Source organism: Ictalurus furcatus, chromosome 6 (assembly GCF_023375685.1).
Source record: "Ictalurus furcatus strain D&B chromosome 6, Billie_1.0, whole genome shotgun sequence".
Lineage (NCBI taxonomy): Eukaryota > Metazoa > Chordata > Actinopteri > Siluriformes > Ictaluridae > Ictalurus > Ictalurus furcatus.
In genome coordinates, this window is record NC_071260.1 from 22,789,449 (window position 1) to 22,813,435 (window position 23,987).

Below are 23,987 nucleotides of genomic sequence, written 5' to 3' on the forward strand. Positions count from 1 at the left end.
AGGTTCATTTGTATTTTCATACACTTGTAATATAATAGAAGTTCTATATATGCCTCTATATCCCTTTTTTTCTTCGAAACCATTTTTGATAGGAAACTAGTTGAGGTGCTGATGACATCAAAAAATATTAAATGGCAATGGAAGATGAAATATTGGTATTTTTGTTACATTTATGTTGCCATTGGTCTGTGAAGGTTAAAATATTAATTTAACAGCTCAGTGTTGAGTTTGCAATCGCAATTTCAAATCTTTTTTAAATTTAATTAATTTCGGGACTCAGCCGGACTCGGCTCTGGGACTTGGACTTAAGTCCAACTCGGCCCCTTTTGGACTCGGACTCAGACTTGATTGGTTAAGGACTTGGTCTCGACTCTGACTCGACAAAGGTGGACTCGGACCCAACACTTCTAAATAGTACGTGAACATTTTTTTAGCATGTGTATCCAACAAAAATATATAAAAGAAAAAGAAATATATTTCTAATAAACCTCCACAAGAAAGTCTTGGTGTAAATTTTTAGTACGGGAAGCAATACAGCTGTTTCTGTGTCCGTTCTGATTAGCTCATATTTAGCTCACTCCTTCTTTTTTTCAAGTTTTCAAGTTCTCTCTCTCTCCAGTTTATTTTGAAATGTTCTCTGCATGAAATGTTCCTGCATGATTAGACTAATATTCAGTCAATCACTCACATACTCTCTCCGCACACTATTTCTATGCCCCGTTTAAATGAGGAAGATGTTGTAAAATCACCTGTGTAAAATCACATTGCTCTTCATGTAACTCAAAAACATAATTAAAACCTGGTGCATCAATGATTTGTTGCTTGTTTTGGGATTTTCAGAAATAGCTGTGGTGTTTATTCACCAAGAAAGTGTTTTTGCTGTTTACATTACATGAATACTATGTTAGCTTTAGGGGATTTCCAATTGTAAATTGTAATTGGGTATTGATGTTGAAAAGCCTGTGATTGGCTGGAGAATGGAAATGTCCCGTCTGTGTGGAACATGCAGGCGGAGAGCTGATGCAATCATTGTTTTTGGGTGTTTTTCGGGTAAAAGTGTGACGGTGGCAATTCTGTAATAAAACGTATTGTTCCTGTGCCATGTTTCAGTAAAACCACTAAACAACCTGTGATTGCCTTCGGACACTGCACACTGCTTGGTTTTGGGGTTAATAGTAAACACAGTAATCCAGCTGTGACTTGCTCAGTTGTAGTTTTATTTTATGAATATGTGCGTATGTTGTTAAGTACTTAACGTTACACCTTTTCTGATATAAATAACACCCATTACAGTAAAGCGGTACTCCGCTGTAAGTGCCCACACATTTATTCATATACACACATGCTGTAAATATACAAAGATGGATTCTTTCACTCACACACATACTACACATTTTATTTGCTCACTCACACAAAGGTACTATACTCATTTATTTACTCATTTACGCACAAATGCATAAATGCTCCTAATCTCTCTCATTCACACAGTGAGTAGTTACACACTCACAAATACACACACTCACACTACATTAGTATTTTTTTGTCTCTAAGCAGCTCTCCTCTCTACCTGGAACTGATGGAATGTCAAAAGTTCAGGCTGCCGGGATGAAGCAAATCTTATAGACTCTTTTTTCCGCTCGGCTTCACCTTCGTCCCAGGCCATTTAACTTTGTGTAAGAACAGTCTTTCCCTTTGGAGCATGCACTTGGCTGTCAAAAGGCCTTCTTTCACTTTTAAAAGCCGCCCTGAGGTCAGTAAGCTAGTCAAAGCCTAACCCGTCTTCTCATCTCCTTCCCAACGAGTCTCTCTGCCATTCTAAAATAACATGCTGCTGTGCTCTTCACTCCCAGTCCCACATCATACACATCATTACAGAAGTACTTAAACAAGTTATTGCACACTGGCACACATTACTCAAAAAACAAAGCTTTGTTGTTTTGCCTAAACCTTTAATACTAAACTGTAAAGAGTTAGCAAACAAGGATGAAGTGCTCAATCAAATGAAAACCAAATTATGGTACCTGACCAATTCAATAATTATAGGGTGCGCATTGTAGAGGCCAAAGATTTTTCCATCATTCGGTAGAGAAATATCAAATATGTGTAGAAAAAAATAGAGCTGTCTAAACAGAAAGGAGTTTTTGCCCAATAATAAATGCTTTAAATTTTATACCAATTCAAGCATTAATTAACACGGCTATGTTGCTTCATTTGTATTAATCATTTATGCGTTTTTTCCCCCCAGTAATTTACACTCATTGTTGGAAACAGTGTCTTTCTTTTACTTTTATTTCACACAATTATATACATATTCATAAATGTTTTATATATTGTGAGTATAAACTCATGAACAAGTTTCTTAAAATGAAGCATACACACACACACACACACTTGACTTGAAAATACCACACACACACACAAAACTGCAGACATACGATCAATTATTTATTGATGTGTTTACTGACTTTTAGTGTTTGCAAATGAAAAACACAATTTTAAGTGAACTCAAAATCTATAGTGGACTTTCACTAGTGACCCCAGTAATTAGTAGTAATTAGGAAATCTTTCTCAATTGCTTACACACATTTCTGGAAATAGAATCTCAGTGTCCCAAAATCTATCAAATCTCTGGACAAATTTTGAAAATCCTCATGCTATTCATAATGTGTGCATTGACTCCAAAGCCATAAACACTCATCAAAATAAAATATTCCAAGCAAAAAACCACAACCATGTATTGTATGAATTTCTACGATGCAAAAACATGTCTGCATCTATATTTCTTTAAACTGGTATGATTTATTTAGAACACAACCATTACAGTGTGAGTGCTGGAGTCACTGCTGTATACAGCAACTAGAAAAAAAACACATAGAAATTAGCATTTCACTTGACGTATTTATTTACTTTGTACTTTGAGCATTTGCAAGTGAAATCTTCTTTCTAATCAGCTATGGAAATTATTTAATAGTTTTTTTCTATATCACATCTCTAACCATGTTGGAAAATCTGCTTCTCTTATGCTGGAATCATGGTTGAAGGAGAGTTTATCCTGACATTTATGTTAAGATAGGGCATTGACACTGAACTTCAGTAAAATGCATTCACTTTGGTGCCAATGGCTTAAGCAAAAGTGAAGTGAACTTTGGTTAATGAGAAACATGTGCCAAGGTGCAAAAAAATGTGCAACCAGTCGTGAAAAAAAGTAAATTACTGTGAAATTATAACTGCAGTCAACAATGATGAATGCTGATGAACTTAAGCTGTATTGTCAGTTCCAAGGAGGCAGACAGTGAGAAAGCTGGAATGAGAGATGAGGGAGAGAGCTGGGGTGAGGTAGCAGACCTTAGTATACTCAAGCTAATGCACAATAGTCATAATCTTTGTTATTTGTAATATGTCAAATTTTATGTCATATCTATTAATAAACGGCTTTGCAGTTTTATTAAGAAACTATAAACTATTAATAAACTACTGTACACCGGAGTTCTCAAACTACAGACAGAGACTCGTGGTACAAGGTGGGCTGCCAACCCATCACAGGACACAATTGCACACACATTCATATACCATTGACAATTTAGAAATGCCAATCAGCTACAATGCATGTCTTTGAACTGGGGAGGAAACTGTAGTACCCGGAGGAAAGCCCTGAAGGATGAGGAGAACATGCAAGCTTCATGGACATAGGATTCGAACCACTAAGCCATTAGAGTTCCCCCCACCACCCCCGAACTTTCCACCCATAGAACACATTTTATTAAAATTCTCATTTGCCATTATTTATAGGCATAATAACTTTGATAATAGCAGGTTGTGATTTCCACCAGTGTTTTTTGATTTCCACAAAACAATAAATCCCCTGACTAGGTTTCACGGACTCCTGGGGTCCCCAGACAGCACTTTGAGAACTACAGGTCAACAATAAGTGCAAAGGAAAGCTATAAAGTACAGAATGTGTCCCATGAAAGTCAGTGTTCTTTTACTGCTTTCCAAACGCATTTTACACAATAATATGATATAAATCATCTTTATGTCTTATTTTAATTTAATTTTTTATATATTTTGTCATAAATGTTGTGCTTAGACAGAGCACTATTTACAATTGGTGATATTTTCCATTAAATGTGTTTAGAGTTTTCAGTTTATGGTGAAAGACAACTGAGCTTCTGTTACTGAGGATCATGCAACAGTGTGGTTAGATTTGTACACAATTATTGCTTGTTGATGTATACAGCAATGACGTCGACATGCACATGGTGATGCATATTCAGAGTCGCTTGTGTAGAGATTCATATGATGTGTGTTTAGTATTTCAGTTTAAGGTGCATGTTCATAGAGTCTGTGGTTAATTTTGCTCATAATATATGACTATTTACAATATTATTTTGTATTTTGAGAGGATTAGGGTATTGCAGACACCGTTTTCTAAAATATATGCAAGTTACTTAGAAAAAAAAGAAATGTTTTCAGTCCACCGAAGACTTATTTTTATGAGATGAATCAAATGTTCTGTTATGGAATCAATATATATGTACAGTATATCTAAAGCATCAATGAAACCAGTGTATTAGTAAAAGTGCACTATTTAGTGAATCAGTCCCATGATATAATTTAGAGGTAGTGAGGGATCCACAGACTAATTACAGTAGATTACTGATTCCTCTGCTCAGTTTGTGCTGGGCATACAGTACTGAGTCCACTGATGTGAAGCCTGTTGCCCTTTCGAGATGGTGGAAATTTAATTAGATTACTATTTCCACCATCAATAATTAAACCAAAGCTGGCCATGAAGCCATCAAGTGTCTGGCTTTCACTAAGTAAATGATCAAAGAAGTGATCAGGCCATTTCACTTAAACACTTGTTAAACAATTGTCAAAAAATGTTCAAATCAGGAATAACTTTTGTTCATGGTAATAAAAAAATAACAACAAATAAATGTGTATGGACACATGAGCAAATGTCATGAATAAACATTTGTTAATGTTTAAATTCTAAATACTTAATGATTTGTTAACTAATAAATAAAACATGATGTCATTACCACCGTGATTTTTTTCCAAGAGCAGATACTCTTATTTTTGCCAATGCTAATATTTTTTGTTCATTTCTGTATGATACGTCATACTTTTTAACCTGTATAAGGTTACATGTTGAAGAGTTAGTTCCTGCTATCACTTGCACTATAGCAGCTATAAATATTAATTCCCTAACCAGACACTGGAGACTCTGGAGACCAAAAATGGTATTATACAATTGCAAAAACCAGTGAAATTATACAATTTGTCAGAGGTCAGCAACCTCTAGCACTTGTAGTGTCAATGGTAGCAAAGCATCACTACTTATAAGCTGCCAGTACCCTGCTTTACCCAAGACTAGCCACTGGCTCAAATGGACTATCTTGCTAGTAACAAGTTTTTGGTTAGACACCAAAACTAATTTCACTGGCTCACAGTTAAAAGTTATTCAGCCTTTTATACAGTTAGCACACCAAAACATCTATGTCAAATGCCTGTATGGTTATGAATTGTTAGCTATTCTTTCTCCTGTCTTTCTAAAGGTACTATAAAAGGTACAGTCTAAAGGACTGTAGTTTGTCTCCTGAATTCTCTCCGCAAAGTAATATATGGTTTGTTTCAAACACTGGCAGCTTAGTGTCTTATTCATGTATACTTGTTATTTGATAAAACTAGTAATTACTTTTAATTATTTATACCAACATGTGGAAAAAAGTGAATACTGAGACTTATTTATCCCACTTCAAGCACTGTGTTTGTTCAGTACAGCAAGACTGGACAGGTATGCTCTAATGTATTCAAGAAAATGATCTTGAATAAATCAGTGTTGCTCAATTTTAACATTATAAATCACACCTAGAGAAATGTGACTGTCTAAAGAAGATTGCATTGACAATGCTGTGAGCCTCATCACTGACGTCTCTGTGAGTAGATATTCTCACCCATGAAGTTCATTCTCAGCCCTTGAGATGGACGCTCACTATGGATCACTCAGAGGCCAGTATTCAGCTTGTAGTCATTATACACAAGCCCCAGACTGATGAGCTCAATAAGATGTATCTTTATTTATCCTACTTATTTCATTTACATAGCCTGATAAAGCTGTAAAGCTTGATTATTTGTAATAAGGATATTTTGTGGAAGTATTGCATAATAGATGTATTACTCTCTTTTGAAAAAGTAAGAAAAGTAAAAGAGTAAAATGTCTGACTATTCTCATCAAAACAGTGGGGGAATTACAACCCCAATTCTTACTTTTCCAGTCTTTTTTTGCCCCGTCCCAAATTTTTTGAGACGTGTTGTGGTCATCAAATTCAAAATTACCTTTTTTTTTTCTTAAAATGGTACACTTATGTTCTATTGTGAATAACATATGGGTTCATGAGAATTGCAAATCACTGCATTCTGTTTTTGTTTACATTTTACACAGCATCCCAACTTTTTCTGGAATTGGGGTTGTATTAAGACCTCATAGACAGGGCATGTCCAGACATGTAGTCTTCAATAGCAGTCAAATCTGTTTCATTACAGTCAAGGGTGTTATAATAGATACTGGACTGAGCATTAAAATGTGCTATGATCTCATTTATACTCTCATCACCTCTGCTATTTTAACTATAGCCTAATTAATGTACAAATCAAATTATTATAAAAGGTACCAAGGTAATTTACACAGAAAACAACATGATCACACATTTATTTAAAATAAATGAATAAATAAATCAACAAAATAAAGATTGTTCATTACACATCAGGATTAGCTTACTATAATTTTGACCAATATCCTGAAAAAGCCTTTGCCATTTTCCTCAAACATTAATGATTGATTTTCAACCCCAGGGGAAAAAAAAAAAAGATTGTGTTTCATTTGCTATGAGACTCACAGGCGTTTGAAAGCATTAGGGCTAAAAATAGCCCCATTGTAGCTGTGCCTTCAGGAGAGGCTATGTTAAGTCATGATAGAGCTGAATGATGGGTCTCCATTTGACTCTCCAACACACAAAAAGACATTTCAGTCAGCAGAGAAGCCATCAGAGCATAATGACTCAGGCAAACAATCACAGCTATATGCCTGATGCTCCTACATGTAATTCAGTTTAAACGGAACATTTTAATCTTGCATCAGCAAAGGGACATAAAGACAAAGAAGATTGTGTAGATAGTCTTTGTTCCGGGCAGTCAAATTCAGAATGAATGGATTTTACGAGTGCACTCAGATTGAAAGAGTACACTAACTTAATCTCTAGCAGATGGTCATTTTAAACCAGTGCCTTTTGAACACTATGGAGATAATGCACTATAATCATAATACAGTGCAAATGCAGTACAGTTCACAAAGCCATGGCTACATGCAAAACGTCAAGGGCACCTTAATGTCCGCATCGTAAAGGTCTGAGTAGTTTGTTTTCAATGTCTCAAAAGCTCACTAATCCCAATAACAGCTGAGTCACACTGGTAGGAAATAGGACCAAATGCAACCAAAAGATTAAACCTCATTGGTTGTTAAAAAGCAATGTTTAACAATTAGAAAAATGCAAACCACAAAGCACTGTAAGATCATCCTTCTACCTCATTCCACTGATGGCATGATCTAATTTTGAAGGTGAACTCAATAAGCAAATCTTCTTTCTAAAAGTAAAATATTCTAAATATCTTCTTTCTAAAGTCAAATATCTTCTTTCTAAAAGCATATTTCTTCGTTATGCTTGAGAATCATGTATAAATACAATATGAGCAAGTACAAAAAAAAACCCTTAACAGGCTCATAGAAGACATGTATGTCTCTCTGATTCATTCTGACAGGGTTGGTTACATTGATGTTTTGCTGGATATAGTACACAAAACCATTCTGGGAACGGACCAATTATGGCTTAGTGAGGCAGGAGAAGGGGCTAAATCTTTTGCGGCCTAATGGCCATATGGCTCCCTCTAGTCTTACTAGAGTGCTGCTAGCCAGGCCCTGTGGCCTATTTTCATTTTTAATCAGTCTCACTTGAAGTCACTGCATGGACTACTGAGTGACTAGTGCCGCCATGCTTGGTTTAATACGCAGACAGCAGGACAAAGTGCATTGGGCCAAACCTTCATTATTGGTGTTTCCCACTGTGAGCAATAATTGATTGTGTTTTGAGAAGAACAAAGCTGTTTTCCCCCCTAGTAGATCCAATAGATGATTTAGTTTCTAAATCTCAGTATATGCTATTTTATGCCCTAAGTTAGACTCACTGGTGCATGTGAGACAGATTAGTGGTCCATTCACTCCTGCTTTCAGTCCAATCAGTGAGAAGTAAAATAAGAGAAAGGGATGGGTGTTAGCCCTGGCAGCACGGAACAACAGATGGCCAGGATGCCCCTGGATGGCTTTCAAGAGGGTGTCCATGAGCTGACCAGCTCTGTTTCATATTCACCAGTATGGTGATGTTTTGGACAGACATATGCCCTGGATGAGTTACTGCTTCTCCCATCTGGCATTCATGAAGAGCTGTTTGAGGGTGCTGATGATAAGGAAGATATGATGAATCTCAACTAGAGATCAAAAGGGGAAAAAAATCTGCAGTTCTGAAAATTCACTGAGTTTGTTATGTGAAAGTCACAAAAATACAAAAATACTGGCAGAAATAATTATCCACTCAAACACACACTCACACATTTAGACTTAGATAAAGAAATGCCTAGAAAATTGTATGTCACTTCACATCTACAATAGTTAAAGTCAGTATGTTTGGTGGAAGGAAGTAGAAGCTTGCCATTTTGAAACTAAAATATTCGTAATAAATAAAAAGTCAGCTCCTCTGCTGACCATTCCCTCCAAAGCCACACCCCCAATGCACATATGCATCCTAGGCTAGAATGCCTAATTGCTAGTGCAAAAAGGGGTGTTTTGTGGATTGGCAGGCGGCATAATAGAGAGGCAAGCAGGGCTGATAATGGGGTAAAGGGTGAGGGGATGATACCAAGAATGCTGAGTAGACATAAGGTATAAGGGGAGTCTAGGGAATAAATTGCCCAAGAAAATAAAAATTGTGCAAGTTTAGGACTGGTTCAAACTGTCAAGCAATCCAAAATTCATACTCAACAAATATGTGCTGACTAACATTGCTGACCCCATAATAACTACAGACTATTTGTAGCAACTGCTTGTCAGGCATCAATGAGATAAAATAAAAATCAGACACATCTTCACGCATCACCAGCTGCCGTATAACTGTGTGAGACAGCAGCTGTTTATCTAATTTTGGAGTATCTGCTGCAACACTCCATCCAACTGAAGACGACAAATCAACCTTCAAATATACAGACTACTAACAACCATATCAAATTATAACAACCATCAACGCTTTGCAGATTACTAACCATCATCTATCTACAAAACAACCATAACCCAGACAACTAACCAACCATCGTCCATCTTCAAAATAGCTATCATCCCTCTACAGATTAGTAATCAAACACTACCCACCTACAAACCTACTAACCAATCGACATCCTTCTATGGACAGTGACTCAATCATCTATATATATATATATATACACACTACTATCTCATCATGAATTTATTCACTTTCAGTCAGCGTCACCTTGGATTTAGAGCCTATACTGGGAACACTGGGAGGAAGTTGAGAAACACACCCTGGTTGGGATGCCAGTCCATCATACAAACTACTAACCAACCATCATCTTTCTATGGACTACAAACCAACTGCCTACCATCTACAAACAATACATCATCCATCTATGGATTACAAACCAACAATCTTCCACCTACAAAACAGACATCACCCATCTTCAGACTAAACACTACCAAACCAGTAACCGAATAATTTATTTTCAGTCTACAGAAAATAATTTAATAAATCAGACTCAAACATCTAAAATATCCTTGTAAATGTATCTGTAAAGGTCTTGTGATATGGTTTTAAGTCCCACACCACCTTCACTCCTCTGCCAGTCTGACTTCACTACTAAACATGCTTACCCACTGGCCAAACCAAATACACCATTGTTTTACAATAGCAGCAGAAGTAACCAAAGAGGCATTACTGCATAAATAATTAATGCTGTCCTTTCAGAAGCAACCATCCAGCTCTCAGAAAGCACACCTACTGTACTGACACGCCAGATCATCTTTATTCCCCCATATACCCCAATAACTGCCTCAGAACCATTAACTTGTGGTAGAGAATGGAGACTGAGCTTCAGAGATGAGGGCTGTTGAAACCCTGCACCTTTGCTCACCACATGTCATTTGTCCATCATCAGTTCACCGCAGCAGCACGCCTGTTAACAACCCATTATCCTTTTAGTTACTACACGCATGCAACATACATGCACACACGCACACTGAACGCTGGTATCATCTTCCGCTTTTAGAAGGCATTATGTATTATTACATTATCACATTATCTGTAATGCAGCTACTCATACAAATGCCAAAGAGCTATGCCTACTCATCAACTAAAAGCCATTGCAAGAAAATGCATGAATTAGTAATGACGAACTCCATTGATGTCAAAATGATCATTAACAAGTCTGTGACAGATGCATGAGGTGACTTCATGAGATCAAATGCTTCATGTGGAAAGTGGATGTTGCACAGCTTCCAGTGTGCTTCAGCATGTCTAGCAGCAGAGTAAAATAGATGGACTGATTTGTCTACTGTCCCCCATTGCTCTCATGTTGTAGGTCCTTCTCTCTCCGTGTCAGAATTCGGTGTATCAAGCAAGATCAATGAGGCCATTACACTCAAGAGAATCATCAATATCCCTTTCTTTCACTGTCTCTGTACATTTTTTGCTCCTCCATATTCTTTTGATCTCTAGCTCTGTCTTTCCTGGTCTTTCCATCTCCTTTACACATCACAGTCATACTTTCCGCCTGACTCTCTCCCACCACGATCTCTTTTCTTTCTGAAGCTGTAATTTATCAGTGATGATCCTAACATATTGCGCCTCCTGGCAGCGTTTTGATTAAAGAACCCTTAATTCAGCAACATTTCTAGAGTCTGCTGTCTAAAATAAAAATGGCTGAAGAATCTCCCTGCCTGTACAGGTAACCACTGAGACGGAGGACCTATTCTTCTTAAGTGACTCTTTGTTTGACATTAAAACAGCCCACATTTTATTTATGGTGGCAGAAGACTGACAATCACCTTGGTTGTTCACGGTCATGTACTGAAGTCTAAGCATGAGAGAATAGCAGTGCAGTGTTGGCAGTGGGGAGCGTCTCAGTGCCAGCTCTTGTGAATGACAGCGTGTCACATCTGCATGTGGGTTTGCAGGACTGAGTTAATTCAGTGTGACTTCAGCAAGAATTGCAACAGCATCTGTCTTTCTCTCTCTCATCACACCCAAGATGGGCAGGAGAGCACACAGAGTATTTCAGAATGAGATCCAGTAAGCAAAATCCTGAGGAAAAAGTGGAATTTTCTATGAAAAACATTTGTACAGTAAGGATGTACAGTGAGGAAAAAGTGTACAGCAGCAAAGCTCGGTAATGATGGAGACATTCTATTTTAAAAAAAAAACTGTGGAAAAAAACAATCATTATTTTTGCACGAGTGCTAAGATTTTTCTCCTCAGGCTCATGAGAATCTGTGTCAAGGCCTGCAGGTGTAACGAGTCAATTAAGGCAGCTGAGGAGCTGACATATCCATATGCTGTACAGCACCGAGTTGTCACTGGAGCCAATTACACGCAAACATCTTCCTTCCCCCAACCCATGCCCTTAGACAGCTAAACAAATGCTGCTTCTATCTCTCATCGCAGGGTCGTGACAGCTTGCAAGCAGGAACAGCACACCAGGACAGACCCAGGAAGACTGAGAGTGTATCACAAGCTTGCCTTATCGCTCGAGTGTGCAAGGGCTTTATAGTAAGAGACAAAGAACCTGAAGTGACCCATTGATTTAGTCTCAGTGACAAAGGAATTACAAAATCGATTTGCAATAGGCTATTTGTATCCTCATTAAAACAGTGTTCAGAGGCCTTGGGTGATTTCCAGCTCACAAAGAGAGAAAGAGTAAAGATTCCTAGACAGGCTTTTTCCTCTGGAAACCTCCCTCTAAAAAGATCCTCTGCATCTCCTGCCAAAAACTATATTCCTTTACTTAACCATAAGTCATGGTGGATCCAGAACACTGGGAATGAGGCATCGCGGTCCATCACAGGGCATCATACACATACACTTTCACACACACATTTGCAACCTAGGGACAATTTAGCATAGCCAATCTACCTACTGATATGTTTGGGAGGAAACCAGAGAACCTATAGGAAACCCACACAGACACAGGAAGAAACTATACATAGACAGCAACCCGAGCTCAGGATCAAACCAGGAACCCTGTAGGTATGAGTCAACAAAGATACCCTTGTATAACGTACAATACAATTTAGTGCCAACCTGCGCTTAGGATATTTAGCAAATAGTTACAGTTCTCAAGCCTGACGAATGAACTACAATGAAAGCACAATAAAAATGGGTCTATCTCTCTAACTGTAGCTTCAATGCAACAAATACTATGCACTATATACTCAGGCCTGTCTGTCTTCATTGCGCTGTCTCAAGTCTGAAATTGGATTACCAAATCCAGTTATTCATAAGTCACACTTTTCTGAATAGGCAGTGCAAGCTATCTAGCAGTAATGCACTCTTCTCAATTATCTCCATTAATCAAATATGGACAAATAATTGATGCTTGTTAGCCACATGCAACGCTCTGTTACAATAATGTCTTAGAAAGATTCAGTAATAGCTGTAAAAGCACTATAACCAAGCACAATCGTTTTTGTTTTCTCTTATGTTCCTCTACACTAGGTGCAGTTAAATTGCAGTGTTCAACTGAGAGCTCCTCTACCTGCCACAGGCAGTGATTATACCTCCACTATTGTGCAATGTCTGTTTTATTCCTCTTCCAGACATTATTTTTAAATGTTCTTTCTCGCACTATTTGAATAAAACATTTCCTCAGCTCTGAGTCTCAGAGTAACCTACCCACGGAGCAGCTATAAATGAACTATTAAAGACACTAGTTATCTCTACAACTGTGTATGTTTTCAATGTCCACAACCCTACATGCTTAGAACATTGTGAAACCTAAAGGGTTCTTGGGTTACCTCTATTGGAAACCCCTTATAGCTTTAGAAATTTTCCAGTCCAATTACAACCTTTGCAGTGGCTAAGAATCCTTAATTATCCAATGAGCCCTTAAAGAACTCTTAAAGTATAATTTCAGGCTCAGGCTCCATGTCTGTGGACCACAAAGAATTGGACACACAAGCTCTACTATCTTGATGGCTGGCTCACCATAAACTTATGTACAAATTTGACTGCCAGTTTCCAATGGGAAAACAAACAGTTGATCAAAAATGACAGAATGAGCTTTTTAGCTCATTTAGCTTTTAAGATAAAGTGGCTAGATAAAAAAAATTATCCAAGAGTTTAGTTTGAAACGGCAGCAAGGAAACTAGATAAGCTCACATCTTTGTGGCTGGCTATGGAAAAAGGATGGAAAAAGTCTGACTGGTCATCAGTCTAATGGCCTTTTTCTATAAACAGAGGTGATTCTTGGCCACATGTCATAATAAGAAAAGTACCAGACTCTCTAGTGAAAGCTTGTGAGACTAATACAAATATGATTCAGTTCAAATAATCTTACATTATCAGAGGCCATATATTGCTACTATCACAGCTTCGCAACACAATATGCAATGCTTAATCAATATTTCAGTAGTTTGGTAACAGAAGAAATATACTGTTGCACATGTGCTAACTCCACAGACACCTATTCTGCAAAGGGGAGACTTGCTGATGACAGAACCCTGAAAACAGCTATGAGTGTGTTTTGTTATATATGTGTTCAGAAGGATAGACAAGACTGGGGTTGAATTTGTCTGAGGAGCTACTTGCATGAGAATGGACACTGCTTCCATTAGAGCTGGAGTTATACTCGGCTCGGTAAGCAAATCAGTAAGAAAACAGCCTCCTGACAAAATGAGGCGTTATGAGATGGAATCAGAGGAGCAGAGAAAGAGAGAGAGAGAGAGAGAGAGAGAGAGAGAGAGGGGTGATATAAAAAGGTTTAGGCTCTCTCCTGGGCTCCCACTTTTTCATACAAAGTGCTTGGTAATGATACCATATTACCACTGAAAGAGCTTACTTGTTACGTCCTTTCTCTCTCCTTTATCTGTCTTTCCTTTCAGAAGCCATAGCACTTATTTATATTCATTCATGGAAGGCAAGAGCTAGTCACAGATTCTCAAAATGAAACAGAATTGGTGAGACTCACCATCTTTGCGGTGGTAAGTGATCTCCACCTTGCGTTCTTCAGAACCCAGCAGAGCCTGGGCTACCTGGGCAATGGAGTGCCGCTTGGTTCTCTCTCCATGCAGGAAGTCACACATGCAGGGCCTCTGAATAACGTCTGGCCGGGAGAAACCAGTCATCTCACAGAAGCCGTCGTTACAGTAGATGATTGCGCAGCTCTGGACGCGAGCATTTGCTATGATAAAATTTTTATCTGCAGAGCACATGAAAATAAAGGTCAGCTTTTTCATCAAATATGCATGCCAATATAATGTCTCTGAATTTTATCATGTGGCTTCAAAAAAAAGACATTTCCATGTATTTATGTGTAAACTTCTGAAAATTTGATGTGTGCTCATTACTATTTGAATTCAAAAGACTTCACATTTAATGTTTTTCATTCTTTCATTCATTTGAAACAGCAACATTGGGCTTTTTTTCATTCTGCAACAATAGACGGGAAAGTATTCCTTTTGTGATGCTTATCTTCTATAAGAAATTGTATATTAAATGTGCATACATGATATATTTCTTTATGTATTCTAAGAAAATCAGAAAAACTGTTAAAGATGAATGACACTATCCACAAGACACTATGTCAATGGTGAAAAAAACACTGAGTCACTGAGGTATTTGACATAACATTCACAGTGCACTTTGTTTATAATCAACCATTTCGGTGCGACTGAGCTGAAGCTGCTTTGAAACTCAAAATTCAAACAAATGCAGCCCATCCCAACTGCCTCTGAAGCCACACCTCCGAAACATACACATGTGCTGTTTAGAGTACCTAACTACTACTACAAGAGGGAGAGCTTTAGGTAAATTTATCTGGAGGGATGATGATGGTCCACATTATTTTTTTGATAGCCGTCTGAATGTGAGGATAACTTTACCAAATATGACAGTGTATTGCTTTGAAAATTGCTGACCACAAATTTAAATCAATCAGACTATGGATTTTTGTGCAGTCCTGTTGGAATTCCTGTGGAAGATGAAAAATAGGTTTTTGGAATATATTCAGTGTCAATAATCATTTGTATTTAGCGTTACATGAATAGTGAACACAGTTTGGCATTTTTGACTAAATTATACTGATCTATCTCCATTACATAAACACAGCTACCTTAGCACAGAGAAGTGGAATAAATTATATATATATATATATATATATATATATATATATATATATATATATATATATATATATATATATATATAAAATAATAATGGAAAAAGAGAGTCTAGAGCTCTGGCACTTTCCTGTCCCTTTCCTCAAGATATTAAACCCAGCTTAGCTCACAGATTCAGTCTTTATTGCTTCCTTTCTCTTCCCTCTTATAACCTAGAAGAGGGTTTGCTGGGAGAAAGTGCATTTCAGGACCTTGGTCAGATACATACATGCTGCTCTTGCAGTCTAACAAACCGTGACCAGAACTACAAAAATATTTAGTGTCCTGAACCTGTACCGATTATTTTGCAATACGCACCTAACCTATATAGCAATGAAATAGCAATTGAGCTCTGTCGGAACCAAGCCTATTTGCATTGGAAATCGCCTTTCCAAAAAGTACAACGTCTACGTTTCAATTTCAGGACCTTACCAACCACTGACGGACAAAAACATAAAGACACAGGATTGGGAAATGTTTCCGCCTGGTCAGTTTAAGCCTGGTTTCATTTCACATTTGAAGCTGCGCATATCTCAACCATTTCCCCAAGTAGCTTATAACACTGATTTCAGAGCAGAATTTCCAAACACACACAAAAAGCACTTTGAAAATGCAAGCGCATGTTATACCCTACTGATCAATAGCCCACACAACCATGAAGCGCTCATCCCAAGCTATCTTCACCAAAGTTCCAACTGGGTAATATAGAAAAGGGAAAGAAAAAAACATAGATGAGAAGAAATCAAAAAAAGAAAAGAAAAGCATGTGTTCATGCTGTCTCTTCTTCTGCCTCTGTAGCCGAGTCCTGCATGGTCTTTGTGTCCTGCATTAAGACAAGCTCCTCAAATGTATAAGAAATGTATACATTTCTACATGTCTATTTACATTAACTCAGCTACTTTAACAAAACGGGCAAATTACAATCGTGTCCAACACTTGCAGTTTTCAAAGCGACCGGATGCTGGGATGTTCCTGTGAAATGTCACAGATCATTCCGTTCTCCAGTTTAATACTCACTTTGTCCCTCGAATTTTCGTATTATTAGTCCCAGAAATGTGTTTTGCGGTGCCACATGACCTCTTCGTACAGGCATGATTAGAAAAATAATCAGGTCCAAATGCGCTTTTGCTCTTTAAAAAAAAAAAAAAGAATGAAAAAAAGTTAAAGCCTCTGTCAGATCACGCTCCTTTGGTTAAAAAGAATCATGCTAGCCTTGCGTTTCCACTTTCATTAAACCCGGTGGTAGAGAGCTGCACCCTGCGCGTGAACTTGTCGCGGACACGGCGCGCGATCGCGGAAGAGAAAGCTCGGGTTGGATTCGGCTCGAGCAGCATCGCTTTGTGCAGGTGGACTCCGTCCGTCCGCGATGAGAGCGTGTGCATGACGCTTCTGGGCGGCGCTCACACCTCCAGCCACAACGAGTGACAGTCAGGAGGTATGAAATGAGATGAGATGAGATGAGATGAGGGAGGAAGCGGAGCAGAGATTCACAGATCGAGTCTCCTCATTTACACACACGGCGAAGGGAGGAGGAGCAGCAGCACAGACAAATCAGTAAACCATAGGATCAAATAGATTTTCCAAACTATAAATACATGTACATAGAACTCGTTAAGACCAAGTAAACTGGTAAGCTAAAAAGGAGATGTATTTCGTCACCAAGAACACAGTGACGTCAGCAGGTCTCAACGTGTCCTGCGGTTAGAAACACACTCTAAATATAGTAGCCTACTAAACTGGACTTTTCATTGTCATTGAGGTGGTTTTGTACCTCTAATATGCATCAGTCACCTGGAATCGTGGATACAGTAGCCTATTTATTTAAAAAAATATTTAAGGTACATAACTGAACCATACTTTTTTACAGTTAAAAGAAGTGTGTCCTTTAATGCACCTTTCTAGGTTAAAGATATATACTGTACTAGAGATACTAAAGAAGCACCCTTAAGGGGTGAACAGCAAGGGAAAAAAATGAACCCTTTTTTTCCAGATAGTGAAGAAAAATAGTGCATTTAGAGCCTCATTGCTATCTGCAAGATGTACACGGAAGTCAACTGTAGCCTGTATTTTTGCCGACAGTCATTAAATCAGACCTTTCCCTCTGTCTCTCCTGGGTGTATGCACAAGTGTCATACAGACTGTGGGGGTAGACACAAGAATAGTACAAATGAAATGGGCCCAGTGCACCTGTCAGGATATCATTGGCCACAAAAAGTGTACTGTACATTCTCAAAAAATAAAGGTATGAAATTGTATTTTTACTTGTCACTGGACTGGTACCATCAAGAATTCATATTCTGTTACTAAGATGTATTTAATACATAGGAAAGTGCATGTGATTTACCTTTAAACAGCGTTTAATATAGTAGTCCTTGAGGTCCAGCTATACATTATTAAGGTTTTCAGGTAAAATATGCAGTGAATACTACATATATATTCGTGGCATTTGGCAGATGCCCTTATCAAGAGCGACTTACAGAAGTGATTTGAAGTCTCTATCAGTTAATACATCTGCATACTGGTTCACTAGGTCACAGACTAAGAATACTATCAGCCTCTGTCTGTCTAATATATATATATATATATATATATATATATATATATATATATATATATATATATATATATATATATATATATATATACACACACACACACACACACACACACACACACACACACATATATACACACACACACACACACACACACACACACACAGAGAGAGTGAGAGAAGCACACAGAGAGTACATTTTTTAAATTAAAGTGCTAATTTAAGTATTTCAGGAAGAGGTAGGTACTGCTATGTGCTGCTAGCATGATGGGACCGTCTCAGTAATAATGGCATCCAACTCTGCTTTTCCTTGTTGCTTGGGGTGATATAATCAAGGCGAGTATCATTTGCACCTTAAGCATGTATCCTTTGCCTGAGTAAGTGCATTTGGTTTACCTAATTATTACCTAATTATTTTTGAGTAAAGCTTTAAGTGGGGATTAATGTCCAATTGTGTACCTTAAATTATATAATGATAATGATAATGAGTCTTTATTGGTCACATATACATAGGCACAGTGAAATTCTTTTCTTTGCATACCCCAGCATGTCAGGAAGCTGGCGTCAGAGCACAGGGTCAACCAAGATACAGCGCCCCTGGAGCAGAGAGGGTTAAGGGCCTTGCTCAAGGGCCCAACAGTGGCAGCTTGGCAGTGCTGGGGCTTGAACCCCCGACCTTCCGATCAGTAACCCCTTAACTGCTAAGCCACCACTGCTACCTATGAAAGGTAAAAGATCCATGTTAAAAGGTGAAAAAGTTGTCCACTTGATGGTACTGTACCACCCCGGTGACAAGGACTACCTTTATTTCTGATGTGGCTAAATGCACACTTTCTACACAATACATATCATTCTGTTGTAATCTGTTGCCTTGTTGTGCATTGTGTTGTAGCTTCACAAATCGCACCGTTCATGTGAAGGAATCCCCGATCTAGCAGGACAAACTCTGTTGTCTGCTGTAAACAAGGGACAAATGACTGCTTCTGATCACATGATTTTGCCAGCCTTCTCCTGACATGCAGGAGCAGGTCGCTGCTCCATCTGCATGTGTGCTCATTTTGGGAACAGGGAAAAACATGATTGTGAATTTGGTTTGCTATACAGATTCCTCATGCTTAACGATCAGCCCTGCCTGGAGGGAGCAATGCCTGGTTTGCCTCGGGTCTGAGGATCTTGTTTCGGAGCTCAGATACGTTTACAGCAGGAAAATCAGGGCTTAAGGTCTAAAGAGTGCTCTGACACTGTGATCTGTCCATGGTACTGATGCAGCCTATTTGAACCTTCATGCAGCAGCATTTCTATGGCTTTTTAGTAATTTATTTATAATATTTACCTTTTTAATACACTCTAGGCTTATGTGAACCTAGGCCTACATTTTCTGAACCTTTAATGCCGGAATAAACACGACGCATATTTAATGAAAGGGTCCCACCCTGCACCCGTACCGTGTCCCGCTAATCTCTCTTACTGCTGCTGTTGCTGTGCTTAAAAATGCAAATGTGTGCAGAATGGAAAGTCTGTCTGCCTGCAACATCTGTCCCAGTATTTCAAAGGGACTCAACATCCATCTGCTCCATTCAGAAAAAAAGGAGACTCAGGATGTGAAGCACGAAGATGCAAGCAGCAGCAATCTTACAGTAGAATGAATCGTCTCCTCCTGTCACTAAATGCTGCCAAATTGCTTTTTAATGTTTTTATTTGCATATTAGTCAACTAATTACAAAGTGATAAAATAGTGAAGGATAGTAAGATTGCTCACAATATCAACATTTTATTTGTAAACAAGATGTTCTATATCATTATTAAAACAAGACTTTAAAGGCCATAAAAATGGACTGTTGGCAAAGACACTGTTGCCATCACTCCGTAAGTACCCACAGCTTACTGCAACTTGCATAGGTGCAAGGGAATAACAGTACTACACATAAATGAAATGAAATTTATTGTACAATGTGCTACCACCAGTTTTTCAGACAAAAGTAACAAAAGTGGAACAAATATGCAAAAATGAGGACTCAAACTAAAGGACAATAGTCAAGAACTAAGTTATTGGACAAACTGATTTATAGCAAAAAGGGTTCTAAATAGTACCAAAAAGGTTATTTTATAACAAAAGTGATACCCTTTTTCTGTGCCATATAAAAATATTTTTAAAAGGTTCTTTACTGAACCACATTAAACCTTTAAGGTTCTATAAATCAGTCCAAACAGGATTTCACTGGTGTTTGTTGTGGCCAAAAATGCTTGATTTTGCTACAGATTTAAAAAAAAAAAAAAAAAAAAAATTGTGTATTTTGTGTTTTTTTTTTTTTTCCAGAAAACTACTTGAATTGCACGAAATTGTTTTGCACGGGTTTTTGCAGTGATGCTTGTTGGTAAATGAGACCTTTTAACTATACTCATGTTCGACGCACGTGAGTCGAAGAGGGCTTTTGGCTGAATGTGCGTTATGACATCTCAGCCCAAATTTGCATAAAATTTGTGGTAATTTTGAAAAATTGCAAGCTCTTCTGAATATTGCAGAATTTGCTTGATTTTGCGTTAATTTGTGCCATCACAAAATCACAAAATCCTTGAGGGACTGATGAATAAATAACTATTTGTTTGTTTGTTTGTTTTCTTGTATTATTCTTCAAAATATTTTACATTTGTTGTATCATTTATCATATTTTTATTTATTCATAAAAAAACCTTAAACTTTTATTATCTAGTAGATTACAGTTCTCTACTATACACCTCATATGCACATCATTGTCTAAACACAGTAGAATCTGTCTCTGTATTTGTATGTTCATTTGTAGCACTGGTCAATATTTGTATATTTATTTGTGACACGCATGTTGTATGTTAGATGTCCACTCCACCATTTACATCAGGATAAATTCTGCTATATTAAATGTATAGAGATGGAATATGGGAAGGGCCCTTGTTCAAGAGGCCTGGAGAAAGAAGCCATGCAGCTGTCAGTTAGTCCGAGTCCTGAGGTGTTGGTTATCCCAAGGCTCTCACACATGTGAGGGGACCTGCTGGGAGAGAAAATGCCTTGTGTGAGAAGACTCTAATGATTTTCTCCAATCTTTTCCTCTTACTAGAGGAACACAGCACCGTGAGTGGTCAGAGCTGACAGGCAATATTTTCTCTTTAGATCTCACAATATGTTGTACTTTCTGCTTGAAAGCAAATACAGAGCTGTATGAGACATATTTCAATGCACTGACTAAGAGTATACAGTAATATTTGCTGTATTATGTTGGTTCTCTTTCCTGTTGCAACAGACACTAGAGAATCCCTTGTAGAAGAAGGTGTTATTGTTTACAGCTGTAGGAGAACCACAGAAGCCATCATTTTTATCAAACATGGAAAGAGAAATGAGAACCGCTTCCCCTGGTGAGCAACACAGAGCTCAACTTCCCTGTTCTATCACTGTAGAGTCAGTCATGGTAATGCATGAGAGATGGCAGATCCTCGGATGTTTTGGGAGCTGTAATTTTCTCCTGACATGAGATAAGACTTGCACAGAGAAAATGAATGATGCCCCAAATGCTGCTGACAGTCACTGTCAGTTCCAGTGGGCAGTGAGTAAAATGATAATATAGGGAAATACAGATTTGATTGTGATTATAAATGTGATATTCATGTGCCAGTGTGTAATGTATGTATCCCAGAGTGTGTATATGTCTGTTTTTGCAGCGATCATTAAGTGATCTCTAAGTATGGCTCTCAGGCAGTGCAATGTTTGCCTCTGGCTTTACAGATTTGTCTGTGCTTTCTTATTAAATCACACTCAGGCCACTCCTGCATTTAACCAGTTATTCATTCATTCTCTGTCTCTCTCTGAGTGCATGCTGGGAGTGAGTGGGTGGATCGTGTTGAATGTGAGTGTGTTTGTCTCTTCCTCTCATCTTTTTTTCTATCTCTGATATATATTTAGTTATTTATTTAGTTATTTATGTTATTTATTATGGCGGCATCCAGAATGAATAGTGCAGTGGGCCCGTTTCTGAACACCATGGAAAGGGAGAATGAGTTGGTGGGTCACTTATCAATATGCTCCTTCTCCTTCCCAAAAAAGTCGGATGGAGTAGGAACACTAACAGTGGTGTCTGTGAAAGCTACAAAGGAGAATTCTGTGATTCAAGAGTTGAGATCTGCCGACGTTTTAAACACTGAAACTGACCTAGAACCCAGCAGGGTGTGTGTAATTGGAATCACTGAGATTACTGTACAGGCTGAGCAGAGTTAACATGAAAATAGTGCAGGGCAAGAAACTGAGGATGCTGTAATTAACACACAGGATAGCATTACTGATGATACCGATTCCCTCTTAGGAGGGAACACAGATCCTGTAATGATGGAAACAGACCAGGTTGTTTTTAAATCACCTGCAAAGGGGAAAAATAATGAAAAAGATGCAGTAATAAAACAAGGAAAAAAAAGAGCAAGTGGAAAGTTAATGTGATATGGAAAATAAGGTTGCTTTCTCTGTCCCTTTGTCACCACTGCAAACAGCTGGGTTGGTAAGGACTACAACGTAAATGAAATTAAACATTTTCTGAAAGTGACTAAAAACATGAGACTGGTAAAAATCAGTGATTACTTCCCAGACCTGAAAAAGACTTTTTGAAACCATGAAGCAACTAATGAGTGAAGGGTGTTTTGATAAAGAAGTGTATCGAAAATTGTAACAAAACTTAACAGTCTGCTCAATAATGATGACAGTGAAACATCCGAACTCTGTCAGTCCTTGTTGGCTGTTCACATCTTTATTTCTGTTTACTCGCTTCTGGTTTGTCTTGGAGGACATTCTTATTGCATCCCTGAATGTCAATGGGGCAAGAGACAGTAGGAAGAGAGCACATCTGTATGAAATGATGAGGCAGAAAAGAGTGGATATATTGTTTATGCAAGAAACCCACAGTGATGACAAAAATTGTTGACTGGACACAGGAATGGCTGGCCTTTCGTGCCTGAGCCACCACACTTCCACTAGTGGAGGAGTAGCTATGTTATTCTCCAGGAATTTTACTCCAATCTCCTACAGCTTAGAGAAGATCGTGTTTGGCAGACTGTTAAAAGTCAGAGCCCAGTTTGAGAAACAAGCTTTTGTTATTTGTGTATACGCCCCAACCTCACCAGTGGAAATATTTTTTTTTGTTTTTTTTAATAGAAAAACTATGCAAGACACTAGAACCCTGTAATAATGAAGAATATTTATTTGTCGGTGGGGATTTTAATTGCACATTGGAAAGCAATGACCATAACCACATGGAGCCCCACATGCCTTCTCGCAAATGGCTCATCCACATAGTTGAAAAACATGAATTATTTGATGTTTGGACTGCGTAAAGTTTCACAAGATGTAGATGCAACACTCAGTGGGGAAATAACCATAGAAGAAAACCCTAGAGAGTATGGATTGTGGTAAAGCACCTGGTATAGATGGACTTCCAGCAGAATTTTACAAGTCTTTCTGGACAATCGTAGTGGAGGACTTGCAGGAAGTCCTGAACAATAGCTTTACCAGAGGGTTGTTATCTGGAAATAAGAAAAATTCCAGTTGAGAGGAACACTAAAAATGTGAAAGAGATGCAATTTGTGTATGTACATGTGAGTATCTGTTGTACAGTATTTCCATGTGTATGGTATTACAGGTGACTGTATGCTTATGCCATCTTTCAGAGATTAATGGAACTTGATGCAAATCATGACCCTATTCAACATGTGTAGGTCAACATGGCTGGCTTCAATGTAAACAAATGGCATGGCAGAGAATGGACCATCATGGAACAAAGAACTGTGCTCCCATGCAACACAGTACTTCCTCGGTCACAGATCATACTAGCTACAGTATACTGGTGCGTCTCAAAAAATTTGAATATCGTGGAAAGTTAATTTTTTCCCATAATTGAATTTAAAAAAAATTACCTTTCATATATTCTA

The 23,987-nt window shown here is 38.1% G+C and overlaps 1 protein-coding gene across 1 annotated transcript in view; it reads right to left on the reverse strand.

Annotated features, from left to right (window-relative positions):
* Nucleotides 1-17,290, reverse strand: part of LOC128608942 (potassium voltage-gated channel subfamily H member 7-like) — a 77,019-nt gene extending 59,729 nt beyond the window's left edge. The window contains exons 1-2 of the mRNA XM_053627172.1: nucleotides 16,511-17,290; nucleotides 14,305-14,535 (exon numbers count right to left, since the gene is read on the reverse strand). Of these exons, the coding sequence (XP_053483147.1) occupies nucleotides 14,305-14,535; nucleotides 16,511-16,586 (307 nt within the window). The 5' untranslated portion in view covers nucleotides 16,587-17,290. The remainder of the gene's footprint in view (nucleotides 1-14,304; nucleotides 14,536-16,510) is intronic.
* Nucleotides 17,291-23,987: the final 6,697 nt, after the last annotated feature.